Here is a 13062-nt window from a genome sequence, read left to right as displayed (position 1 = left end):
GTAGTGAGATCTGGTCCCCTCTTCTGGACTGCAAGGATACATGCAGACAGAACACTGTATACATAACAGATAAATCTTTTTTAAAAACTGTTAAAGAACTATCCTTGTGAATACTACTCACTAAAATATTTAGTGGAGTAAAAGCATTCCAAATGTACAAACACAGCATAGATTTTAAAATCAATTCAGTGTTTCTATTTTATATAAAACCTTGGAGGTAAAGATATACCACAAAGCAAGAGCCGTGAAGTAAAATCTTAGCTCTCTGGTCTCTAATGGAATATTGTGTCCATGAGTTTCCAAAGATTGAAATATACTCAACACTTTCTGACAAACACAACCATTAGCCTGAATAAAGTTTGACATACTTACCTAGCCACATCCGAATGATGCTCATATAGTCTTTATTCTTGGCTGAGAGCAGTTTGTCATAGGAAGGGCAGCCTGCCAAAAGGATACGGTCGTGGTCCTCACACATGGATATCAGGTGTTGTTCTGCACTTCTGGTGCAGCACACGTGGTAATGAGCCAGTTTTGTTATGGCATGTCTGATAGAGTCATCAATAGTCCCACTGACCTCTCCTCCTTCAATGTGAAGGATTCGGATGTTCATCAAGGCAGCAGATGTAGCCAGGGCAAGGGCATCAAATCGGTCTCCATGAACAATCATGATGTCAGGCTTCAGGCGATTAAGGACATCTGGTAGCTTCACTAGAGCTAGGCCTACTGACTCTACCATGGCTGCTTCATCTTCCCCTCTAACGATCGTGTGTAGCCTGGTGTTAATGTCAAAGTCATCTTGCTCAATCATTCGATATGTGTTTCTAAAGCAAGAATAACAAGGACATGACACATATTCTTACAAACGAAAGCAGTGATACTAGCCCTCAAGGGAGGCACCTGTTTACATTTCTGCTCGCTAAAACAAGTAATTAAATTGAAGTATAAACTACAAAATAAAGAGCAAAGACCATAAATGTACTTCTACCTGATTCCCACTGTTACACAGTCAGTAGCTATCATCCAAGATAAAGCCTCCCTTGGAAGGCTCAGCTGTGCCCCTCCCAGGCAGAACCAGGAGGGAAAATTAGTGAGGAAGACATTTTCTTTTGGGCAGAAAGAAATCCAACTTTTAATAATGATCAGGCCTTTACTATTTATCACTCACCTATTTTTTTAAAGAAGAAATTGATATTTTAATGGGGAGAGAGGTTAACAAAACAAAGCTCTCTTTTTCTTAAAACCCAAAATTAGTTAATTAATTAGTTACTTAAAAGGCAGGGAACCAGGATGCCTGTCATGACACTATATTATACATTTCTTTTAATTTTTAATTAATTTTTAGTTAGTATGCAAAAAAGTAATGGGGTCATCACATTTTACACGTACATACCTTGTATTCTGTCCCTACCACCCCCACCTTCCTCCTTCCCACTCCTTGGTAGATCCTTCTGCTTTTGTATCACACAGAGTCCATGGCCCACTCCTGTCCTCTCCCCTTCAGACATCATGCGCCCTTCAGTCCACTTTCTACTTTCGTGTCTATGTATATAACATGTACATGCTTATAGATTAATATACATCTATATTCCACATGAGAAAGTAAACAGGCCGTCTGTCTTTCTGAATCTGGCTTATTTTATTTAACATAATTCTCCACAGTTCCATCCATTTTTCTGAGTCATAATTTCATTTTTTTATGGCTGGGTTAAATTCCACTGTCTATGCACACTATATTTCCATTACCTATTCATCTACTGGTCAGAATCCAGGCTGGTTCCATTACCTGTCTACTGTGAACGGTGCCATAATAAGCATGGGTATGCAAATATCTGCAGTGAACTGACTCAGGTTCCTGACAAGTACTGTGTTTAATTTCCAGTGGTTTCATTCCTAGTTGTGATTGAATGAGTAATTGTTTCTCATCCCTCTGCCCCGTGCGTGTGTGTGTGTGTGTGTGTGTGTGTGTGTGTGTGTGTGTATGTGTGTGTGTGTGTGTGTGTATGTTGTATGTGTGTTGTATGACTAGGGACTGAGCCCAGGGCCTCCTGTATGATAAGTAATTACTGCACTATATCACTGCACTATACCCCAAGTGCTGGTTTTATTTATTGTGAGACAGGTCTCACTAAGATGTCTAAGCAGTCCTGAACTTAAAATCCTCCTACCTACATCTTGAGAGTAGGTGGGATTATAGGCCTGCACCACTACAACCAATATTTTAAGAATATTTTTCCAGAGCTTGTCAGGGGTAGCTGTGGGAGAACTGACCAATACGAGCTGTTCTGAAACTCATAGAAACTGTACTTGTTTTTCTCAAAGAGTATTGTGTAATTTGAGTTGAATATTTACTCCTGAAGTCCCCCAATAACGACAGCACTACAGGCTATACATTTACTTCTTACGGTGTAAGACAACGATACATAAAATGATCCCTTTAGCTTTTTGTATTTTACTATGTATTTTATTACTTCTCTGTAGATCATCAATTTCCCTCACCAGGACATAGGTCCTGTCTGGGCAGGGACTTTGTTTTATTGCCACTGTACGCAGTTCATGTGTATAGTAACAACCTGCTGAAAGAACAAATCAACCTACAAGCACGCTGCTGATATTCATTCAATTTCTTTCCACACTCAACCCTTTACAAATTGTTTTAGATTTACTTTTTAAATTTATGTGTATGTATATTCTGCCTGAATGTGTGTTTGTGTACCATGTGTGTGCCTGGTGCCCATGGAGCTCAGATCTGGAGTTACAGATGGTTGTGGGTCACCATGTGGAGGACAGACTGAGTCTGGTCACTTCTAACAAGTGCCCTTCACTGATGAGCCATTTCTCCAGCTCCTCACATTCAACTCTTAGAAAGTGTGAGAATGCTGACTGCAAACAATCCTGAGAGAGAGTAAATCCTCACAATCCCACTGTAAATTAAAGCTATCACACACTGAAAATGCTTTCAGGTGGGGCTGGAGAGATGGCTCAGCGGTTAAGAGCACCGACTGCTCTTCTAGAGATCCTGAGTTCAATTCCCAGCTCACAACCATCTGTAATGTGATCTGGTGCCCTCTTCTGGCATAGGAATGTCCCTAAGTCCCACCTATTTGGGAACCCGAGGCAGAAGGATCAGTTAAGTCCAAGACTTGGGAACCAGCCTCAGCCACAAAGCCTAAGGAAAATAAAAGGTGGCATGGTGATGCATCCCACTACTTGGGAGACAGAGAGAGGAGGGTCACCACAAGTTCAAGTCTAGCCTGGACTACCTAGTGATCTCCAGGTTAGACTAGGCTACATAGAGAGACTCTGCCTCAAAATAAATAAATGCAACAAAAATAAGCCAGGCATATGCCTATAATTTCAGAAGAAGGCCATCCTTCTTCTGAAAATAAATAATATTTGTAAAGTGTATTCACATAGTTTAATGTAAGTTTCTTACATTCTTGTGTTCTTGAGTTGGAAGGAACATAAGCATATATTTTCCCAAGTGCTAGTTGATTTTCTTACTCAGTAGTATCACCATCAAATATTATCTTTCTACCTCAGTTGCTGTAGCGACTACCACTTCCTGGAGAGAGCCTCCTTCCCAGAAGCCAGGCTTCCTGTCCCAGCTTTGTCTCAAAAGAGAACCTACAAACATCCTATCACTCAAGGGGCTGCCTTAGATAGCCAGACTCATTTCAATTAAAAAACAAAAGCAAAAACAAACAAACAAAAAAACATCTATAGAGGCACATATACGCCTCCTCCCAGCTCCTTAACTCTCTCTCTTTTTTGGAGGGTGGTGGGTGTTTTCAAGACAGAGTCTCTCTATGGCTTTAGAGCCTGTCCTAGAACTCACTCTGTAGACCAGGCTGGTCTCAAACTCACTGAGATCCACCTGCCTCTGCCTCCTGAGTGCTGGGTGGAGGCGTGTGCCATCACCACCTGGCCCTTTAACTGTCTCTTACAGCAAGCTGCCACATGGAGTTTAGGAGACAGTGGGTATTCTGCCCACTGCTCTTGCCATTCACTCTGCCCTGACTTTAAGGTGGTTTGAAAATAAGTTTGACTGACGCTAGCTTCTTTCATACATGAAGTTCCAAGTCTTTGGAGGCTGCATGAACATTATCACACCACAAGGGTGCGCTAAATGTATGCAGAGAGCAAAGCCAAGGCTCCTTCCTGGTGTATTCACTGCTCTCTCTCAGATTACCCTTCAGTTTTCAAATACACCCTGCTTACAGCACAGACCTTAATGACACACACATAAATTAGCCATCTTGGGAATATAACATTTTAATTTACCCTAAAATAAATTAGACTTTTGTAAATCTTGTTTCATACACACTACTTTATGTGATTGACCTGTAAACCAGGGTTGGTTTTGTTGTCATTTTAGTTGTCTGTTTGGAGACAGGGTCTTACTATGCAGCACCCACTATGTAATCTGGGCTGGCCTCAAACTCAAAGCAATCCTCCTGCCTCTGCTTCACAAGTAGTACAATAATAGGCACACACCAATACACTCAGTTCCAGAAACCATTTTGAAGAACTGCCATTAGAACTCACAAGACACCTAGGGTGAAATAAGGGTGCCCTATGATAAAACACAGGTTTAGCTTGCTTGAAGTTCTGGGCTCAAACCCCAACACCAAAAAGTTATGCCATGAAGCCATATTATTATAATCTAATTTTATATATACAATCAGACACATACACACAGAGTTTCTTCTGAGTGTAGTAATGAATAACAATATTTCCAGCAGTCAATTATCAAGTATCTACTAAACAGCATCGCTGTGACACCATGTTGGTTTTTACCCTGACTTATAACTGAACTAAAAGACTGACATGCTTCCCAAGTTCCCCAAGATACATAGAGACTAAGAAAAAATTGGGGTTTGACAGTAAGTCCATAAGCCCTCCCAGGCACACCGCTGAACAAAGAGCAAAAACACACTCGCAGTCTCACCCGTAGTCATCTATGAGGTGAGAGCCCAGCACCACCACATCCAGCTCAAAGAAGGCAGGCTCTGTCTTAATGCCGAACATGATCGGGGCCAATTTGGAGTAATCTGCACGGTTGCAGGTAGCAACGCAAACCCGAAGCTTTCGGTTATTCCCATTCTTCTCCATGGCTTGCTTTTTTTTAGTTGAGAGTTTCTTAAAATAGAGTTCCTAATGATACAAAAAATAAAAGTTATTGCTTATAACTGGGATAACTACGAAGCAGAAAAACAACTTTTCAGTTGAAAGTACTGTTTAGTATAGAGGTTTGTAATCTTTGCTCCACCCCTGCTCCTCCTGCATGACACCCTCACTGGTGTATCAAGTGATGAATTCCAGCAAGCTGACCATACGTCATCCATTTCTCTCACCGGCACACTGGAATACAATTTTCATTCAAAAGATAAACAAATATCAGCTCATTAATTATTAGTTCAAAAGTACTAAAAATAAAAAAAAAATACTTGGTACACTCACAAGTGATCCCAACAGAGTAGACTGTTAGAAAATTTGGGTAGAGAATCATCTGTCTGGTTAACTCTCTCATTTTACAGAAAGGGAGACACATGCCTAGAGAGAAAATTACTTCCCCAAGATTCAAGATCACATCTTCAAAGAGCATGTCTTTGCCCTCACATGTCACAGTGCCTTGGGAAGACAAAGATGCTTAGGAGGAAACTCTACCTGTAAGACCTGGTCTGCACCTCTATGCTGGGCCTCAAAGGACTGCAAATGGCCAGACTTCCCCAAGGCACCTGAAAGTCAATGTCCCAAACTGAACTCATTTTCTCTTGCAAACCTGTGTTTCCTGGTTTGTTCCCTAACTCAGTCATGTGCAACTCATCCAAATGCCCTGGTGTCTTTCCGATTCCGTTCCTTGACAGTTCCTCCTAGAGCCCTGCTAACTCACCTTGAGCTTTCACTGTTTCCTCTGCTTGATCCCCACAGCACTTCCCCAGATGAGCCTTCTCTGTCTTGTCTCTGAGATAGTGGTCACAGTGTGTGCCTGTCTCTAGTCCTGCCCTTCTTCCACAGACTTTCAAAGTGACACAAATTCATAGATCTGACTATCTAACCAACCAGCATACTTCACCATGGTATAAGATCTAAATTGCTAATCTGGACCTCATCCGTTTTTTAAACCTAATCTCTCTGACCCTTACTAGAGTCAAAGCACCAGCACATCCGAATGCCTGTGGTTCCAATAGTGGATCGATGCCATACTTAGGTCAGCACCGGACCTCAACTTCCTTTCCCTCTTGCCCAGACTCCTATCCTGGCTTCAAAACCTGGTCAAGTGTCACCTCTTCTGGAAAGGCTTCACATAAGCCCCAGGTCCTTCTCACCCCAACCCTCGCAGATGCCACCTCCCTTTCAGCACTGTGGCCCTGCCACAAACATTAAAACACTTCCTCTGCCTACCTATCTCCTCATCTGCCCTCACCCCACACCCTTAACTTACAAAGGCAAAAATCAGAACAAGAGATATTTGACTTAGGGAACTTGTCTGTCTCTACATGCCATGTATCATGGAATCCCAGCACTTAAAAGGCTGGGGCAAGAGAATCCAAAGATCCTGAGTTGGAAGCCAATCTGGGCTACATGGTAAGATTCAAGATGAGGAAGGGAAAAAGAGATGGGAGGGGCTACAAGATGGGGGGAGGGACTCATTTTATGGAGCACTTTAAACTTCCCAGTAGCAATGTTAAGTTTCACCTCATGGACTCTGACCCCAGTGCTCAGGTTTGAGGAAGTACTGCAATATTTGGAACTTGAACTAGGAACCCAGGATATGATGTGAGTAGTGTTGCCCTCTGCGGCTCAGCAGTCAGCCCATCGAGAGTCTTCTGATGTGGGTACACTTCAGTGGAGTCCCATGACCATGCAAACCGTCCCATGATGAGGCCCACTCTGAAAGTATAATACCCAGGAAAGGCTAATTCTACCCAATGAAAAGCAGCTGTCAAATGAGCATTCTGCCAAGAGCCTAAAGTACTAAATTATTAGAGACAAAACTACTCTTCCAAAATGGCTACCCTAGGGGTTTTTGCACATAATCCTCCTCCACTGACCAAATGTGAGCTGACTAATAGTTGTGATATTTAATTTGCTGGGTGAAGCAAAGCAAAGGATTGGAGTTGGTCACTTTATTTTACGTGGAACAGTAAACATTCCAACTGGTGGGTGCTTTGTGTTTGCCAAGTTATTGAGCTGTTGTCCTAACTAACCCGTTAGCTAGTTGTATAAACCATGAATACACAGTGTTCTTTTTCTTTTTTCCCTTTTCTTTTTGTTTTTTTTGTTTTGTTTTGTTTTTTGTTTTGTTTGTTTGTTTTGTTTTGTTTTGTTTTTTTTCGAGACAGGGTTTCTCTGTAGCTTTGGAGCCTGTCCTGGAACTAGCTCTTGTAGACCAGGCTGGTCTGGAACTCACAGAAATCCGCCAACCTCTGCCTCCCAAGTGCTGGGATTAAAGGCGTGCACCACTACCGCCCAGCATCAGTATTTCTTGAATTTTAAAAGTTAATTATTTCATACTAGACATGGCTGGACATGGACACACTCTGTGAGTTCCAGACAAGCCTGGACTACATGCAAGTTCGAGGCCAGCCAGAGTTCCATGATAAGACCTTGTCCCAATAAATAAACAGATTAATAAACACACAAATTCATGATTAGGTAGCATATCCACATGGCTTCAAATGAAAAAGTCACAACACACCTCAAAATTAAAAGTCTGCCAGGCTGTCCTTTCAGCCATATGGTTCTCAGTGGCTCACAGTACTGGTTTGCTTTCATTTCCTTTCTCTTCTTTTCCATCTCCTCTCCTCTCCTTGTTCCCACCATTTGTTATTTGGTCTTATTTGTGGGGTTTTGTTTGTTTGTCTGAGACAGCTTTATGCAGCCCTGGCTGACCTGCCCTGGCACTCATTACATAAACCCCAACTTATGGCAACCCTCCCACCCCATCTTTAAGCATCCAAAGTGGCTGGAGTTATAGCCATGCACCATTCTCATATATATATATATATATATATATATAATATATATATATTACATAGTATGCAATTGGTAACATTTTACAAGCTATTGCTACATTCTTTACTTTTTAAACATTTATAATTATGTTTCTGAATTAAATGGGAACACTGAAAAATTTAAAGATAATGGAAGTAGCAAACCAACTTGCAAGGTAATAGCTTTTCAAATAAATGAAGGTTCTAAGAGCCTTGAAAATAAAACACAGAATGAACAAGAACTACCGAGTCTTTAGTCTGTGTAGGGCACTGCACAGAAAACTGAGATCAGTATGGAGCTGAGAAACGTCTCATTTCTGATTTTAGGAACAAACATTGTGGAAGATGGCCCCCAAACACAACAGACCCCCAATCATTTTGCTTTCACAAACAGAACAACAGAAACCAGAAACTTTAACAAACTATCTGTTATTTGTTCTAGATAAAACATTCTCAAAGGCACTTTAAAAAAAAACTGTTTTTATATTTTTGAGACATAGGGTCTCTCTATAGATCCCTAACTGTCCTGGGATTTTCTCTGCAGATCAGGCTGGCCTCAAATTCACTGATATCTACCTGCCTCTGCTTCCTGAGTGTTGGGTTTAAAGACTTGCACCACTAAAGACACATTTTTATACTGAAGATAGTGACTGGTATTTTCATCATTAATATAGGATGAGTGATGTGACAAAATGGACTTAAACTACTTAAAGGGAATTTATTTATGTTTCATAGAGCACATGTAAAACAAGATTAAAATCTGCTTGTTTACATAGTGGAATATTAGATAAAAATTAAAATTAATCATCTGTAACTGTATTTGTCAGTGCACACTGTGTATCCCAATCCAAAAGTCTGGGGCCCCAAACATTGCAAAATGCAATGGCTTTTTCACTGTGAAATGTTGTCTTTTCACTGGCGCCAGTGAAATGGCTGCTGTGCGGGTAAAAGTGGAGGTCAAAGAACAAACTCCAGCATCAGTCTTCCAAGCTGAAGAGGAGTTAGAACACCAGAGGAGGAGGGCAGGGGCACGCTCTCTAAGACTTCTGGGAGGGGACGGGCCTGACAGGAACACAACAGCAAACGCCCAGGGCGAACACTCGGATCAGTGGACCAGACAATACGGGAAATGGGAGGACACAGGGGTTTTAGAAAATGTTTCACCTGGAGCCAACCTGCACCGACTTCCAAATCTGGGGCCCATCCCATCGCAACAGGAGCTGTCAGCTTGCTTTAATAGAGCGTTTTACTTTGCTTTCTCTGCCAATTCTTTGCCTGCCTCACAGAACAATCTCACCAACTCCCCGCTACACTTTTACCTTGTTAGAGGCAGGCTCTCTGTTGTCTCCCTGCCTCCCTTCCAGGATCCCAACGTTTCGGATTGCTGGGATTACAGCCGCTCGAATTATACAGCTGATTTCACCAGGTTCTGAGGACCCAAACTAAGGTCAAGTTTTCAGCTTTACCCTTCCACCAGACATCTATCTCCCCGGCTCCAAGAAATGGCAATGCTCACATACCACATTCAGCTCCGTCGTGCTTTATAAATTCTGCAAAAGGCGGTAATGTGAATGTCCCAACCACGAGAAAGTGTTCTCTGTCAGTACCCTTGTGCAAGGAGTCACCAGCCGAGGAAACCACAGTAAACACTGCTAAGCGCTTTCACCCAGCACTGTGCTAACACAGCGTTATATGCATCATTCCGTCCTATCTCATTCAGTCCACTCTACAGGCGGGGACAATGAGGTAGAGAAAAAAAAAATCCACTTGCCCCAAATCAGAGTTAAATATAGTTAATGACTGACAGAACCATCTTGCTGCACTCGGGTCACTCACCCTCTCTGCCTTGTGTGTACCTTCCACAAACATCTCCAGTGCAAGCCTTTCCGGAGAATCTGACACACACCTTCCTTTCACGCAGAGCGGGTGGAACTCACCGCAATAAAACGGGCTGCAGAGTTCTCAGAATCCCGCTGTCCCGCTATAATTCAGTTGGCATTCCTTTCAGGGCCCCTACAGTTGGGCCAAACCATTATCTTTACGGTTAAACTGTGCCCTCGCCACATCCCTCCTATCTGAGGAGCAAAGAATTTTACAAGCCTGTTCAGGGATGGATAAGAACGCCCATCAAATTTCCAAGGGAGCCAAGAGCCCAGATGGTCGGTGTTGGGCGGGCCTCCGAGACCGCCTCCCAGAGCACACCCTCTCCACCCCAGGGCAGAGGTGGGCTCCCCGGCTCTCTCACACCTCCGCCCCGGGACCCAGGCCTACCTCGGGACGCCCGGGTCCCCATTCACCCGCACGCTGAGCCTGACAGCTCCAGGATCACACGTCGCAGCCCACGGACGCGGGACACACAGCGCAAGGCCCACAGCAGCAGCGAAGTCTGACACGATGCTCGTGAGTCATCAACTGACTCGTGGCCCTAGCCGGGTTAGTTCCCTCCGGCGCCACCTCAGCACTCAGCGGGCGTGCGTCCAGCCGGCCTACACAGCAGGCCCGGGCAAACGCACCCCCAGGCTTCCGCTACTCTCGCGCCGCTCGATGACTCGGCGTTCCACCAGGCCGTTGCTCCTGCAGACGTCTCCCTAGTCCCCCCCACTCCCGCGGAGCGCCGAACCGTCGATCGCCCGGCTCGGCTCCGTCCCGCCCCTCCCTGGCGTATTTCTGTTAGCCGGGGCCGTTGTCTGCTGCGCCTTCCGCTGTCGTGTCCGCTCGGGTAGTGACGTCCACTCCGTTTGCTGACCCCAGTTCTCGCCTAGGGGTGTTGTTCTCTGGCGAAGATTACAGTGAAGCCTGAGTTTTCCCACGAGGGGGTTGTTCTAGCCTTGCACTCAAGCTGAGAGTCATCTCATGGACCCAGCACCAAGGCAACGCTGCGTCCCTGTTCCCAGAGTGGTCTCTGGAATTAAGCCTTGCCACGCCTGCCAGGAGGCTCTGGTGGAGTGCCGAGTGACAAGACACATACTAGCTGAGCACAAGTCAACTGCGAGCCTCCGACCACTCTAGGGGACTAGGCAATTCTATTACCGAACGTGGGCGTCACTATTTGTGTCTCGAGAACCAGCCGGGTTCAGCCCCGTGTCTCCGTAAGTCAACAAGAACAGCCGAATTAGTATAATAATAATAATAATAATAATAATAATAATAATAATAATAATAATAATAATAATAATAAACGATACATTCAAAATGACCATATTGGGAAGAGGAACAAAGAGATCCAAAGATGCGCCCCCCCCCAGGTCCATTTTGGAAGCCCTAAATTTAGGCTAAAATATATAGAGAGAGTTGTAGACTTGCATATCTAAGCTGTCCAGGTCTAAGTTGTAGTCCTGTGTATCATTGTCTGGATTCCAATATCTCCAGTAAAGTGTCTCATGTGAAGTCTATTTCCAGCACCAGGATTGTCCTTCTCCCAACATGAGATTCTTGGGGAAATTCCAGTTTTTGAGTCCATTGTTTCAATAGTCTGATTGAGACACAGATGTCTCTCTAGAATATCTTTGTCTCTGCCAGGCTGGTTGCAGCTCCAATAGTCGCCCGTGCAGCTATCTCCTAATGAAATGTTTTGGTTTTTGAGATTTTGGTGTGTGTGTGGGTGTGTGTGGGTGTGTGTGGGTGTGTGTGGGTGCCCATGGAGTCCAGAAGAGGGCATCGGATACCCTGGGACTGGAATTACAGGCTCCTGTACCTCCTGACGTGGTGAAATTGACCACAACTTTGAGGAGCGGGACAGTGGTCTGAGCAATATAGCTGCACCCATGTCTCAAACAAGAAAAAAAAATATATATCACAAGTGAAACATTTAAAACTATTTTTTAGTTTTTTTAACACTAGATCTTACACTGTACCTAGCTAGCTGAAGCTGGCATAGGATTCACTGTGGAGTGCAGACTGGCCAAACTCATGTCAGTCCTCCTGCCTCAGTTTCCAGATGCTGGGAGTAGAGGCTTTTTCCACCAGCCTAAGTGACACTATTTAAGCAATCCATTGGGGTTTCTTGCTATAATTGCAAACTGCATCAGACTTTTGCAGCTTGTGATCTACTTCAGCTCTGATTTGCATGGTATTTATCCAGCCTTGTTGGAGCCAGCATGGGTCACATGATTTTGTACACGGAAGTGCATCCCATCATCTACCTTCCTTTCTGAGGTCAGAGTAATCATCCCTTTGTAAGTTAACCAAGTCGTTATCCATGTCTGCTAACACATCAATTTCTAACACATTTCACATCTTTTCTAAATACCACTTGGGCTCCTGGGTGGAGAATGGATTAGTTGAGCATCAAGAATTAGTGCCAGTGAAACTGGACTGAAGTAGATATGTTTGTATGTATGTGTGTATGTATGTATGTATGTATGTGTGTGTATGTATATATATATGTGTGTATAATTTATTTGGATATAAGACTGATGAAACTTATGATTGATTAGTTATAAGGAATGGATAAAGAGTGACTTCCAGGTTTCTAATTTTAGTAATTGGCTGGGTGGTTTCGGTACTTTCTAGGGTGACAAAGGCTAGGGTGATGATCAGGTTTGGGAAGGAAATATAAACGCTTTCATTTGGAATATGATATATTTGAGAGCCAGAGGCAGCTACAAAGTAGCTAATAAGAGATATGAGTCTGGACATAAACTCGGAACCCCCCAGACAAGAAATGGCTTACTAGTTTTCTATCATTGCTCAAACAAAGTGCTACAAGCTACAAGTGAGAACAACATACATTCCTTATCTTGTCCTTCCAGAGGTCCAGAGTTAGCACAGACTTTTGGGGCCTAAAATCCAGGTGGGAACAGGGAACCTGCCCTTGTGGGGCTGAAGAAGAGAATTCCTTTCCTTGCCTTTTCCTTGTGGAGACTGACAGCATTCCTTGGCTTATGAGAGCTCCCAGCAGGCATTTCCTGGCTGTGACTCTTCCTGCTTTTTTCTTAGGGTAGTAATTTTGAGGCTCCCTAGTGGTCCCGGGTTAGCTTCCTGGCACAAAACACTTGGTCATGTCTGCAAAATCAGTCTCCAAAGAAAGGATATGGACATTTCAAAGGAACCATTATTCTGC

General features: G+C 43.6%; 1 protein-coding gene across 1 annotated transcript in view; it reads right to left on the bottom strand.

Annotated features, from left to right (window-relative positions):
- The window catches only part of Gne (glucosamine (UDP-N-acetyl)-2-epimerase/N-acetylmannosamine kinase), a 33776-nt gene extending 23402 nt beyond the window's left edge, over window positions 1–10374 (bottom strand). Inside the window, 3 exon segments of the mRNA NM_001246709.1 lie at window positions 373–824; window positions 4952–5157; window positions 10272–10374. Coding sequence (NP_001233638.1) covers window positions 373–824; window positions 4952–5115 — 616 coding nt within the window. The 5' untranslated portion in view covers window positions 5116–5157; window positions 10272–10374.
- Window positions 10375–13062: the final 2688 nt, after the last annotated feature.

Source organism: Cricetulus griseus, chromosome 2, assembly GCF_003668045.3.
Source record: "Cricetulus griseus strain 17A/GY chromosome 2, alternate assembly CriGri-PICRH-1.0, whole genome shotgun sequence".
Taxonomy (NCBI): Eukaryota; Metazoa; Chordata; class Mammalia; order Rodentia; family Cricetidae; genus Cricetulus; species Cricetulus griseus.
Note: the sequence above shows the minus strand (reverse complement) of the source record. Positions and strands in the feature narration are given on the sequence as shown.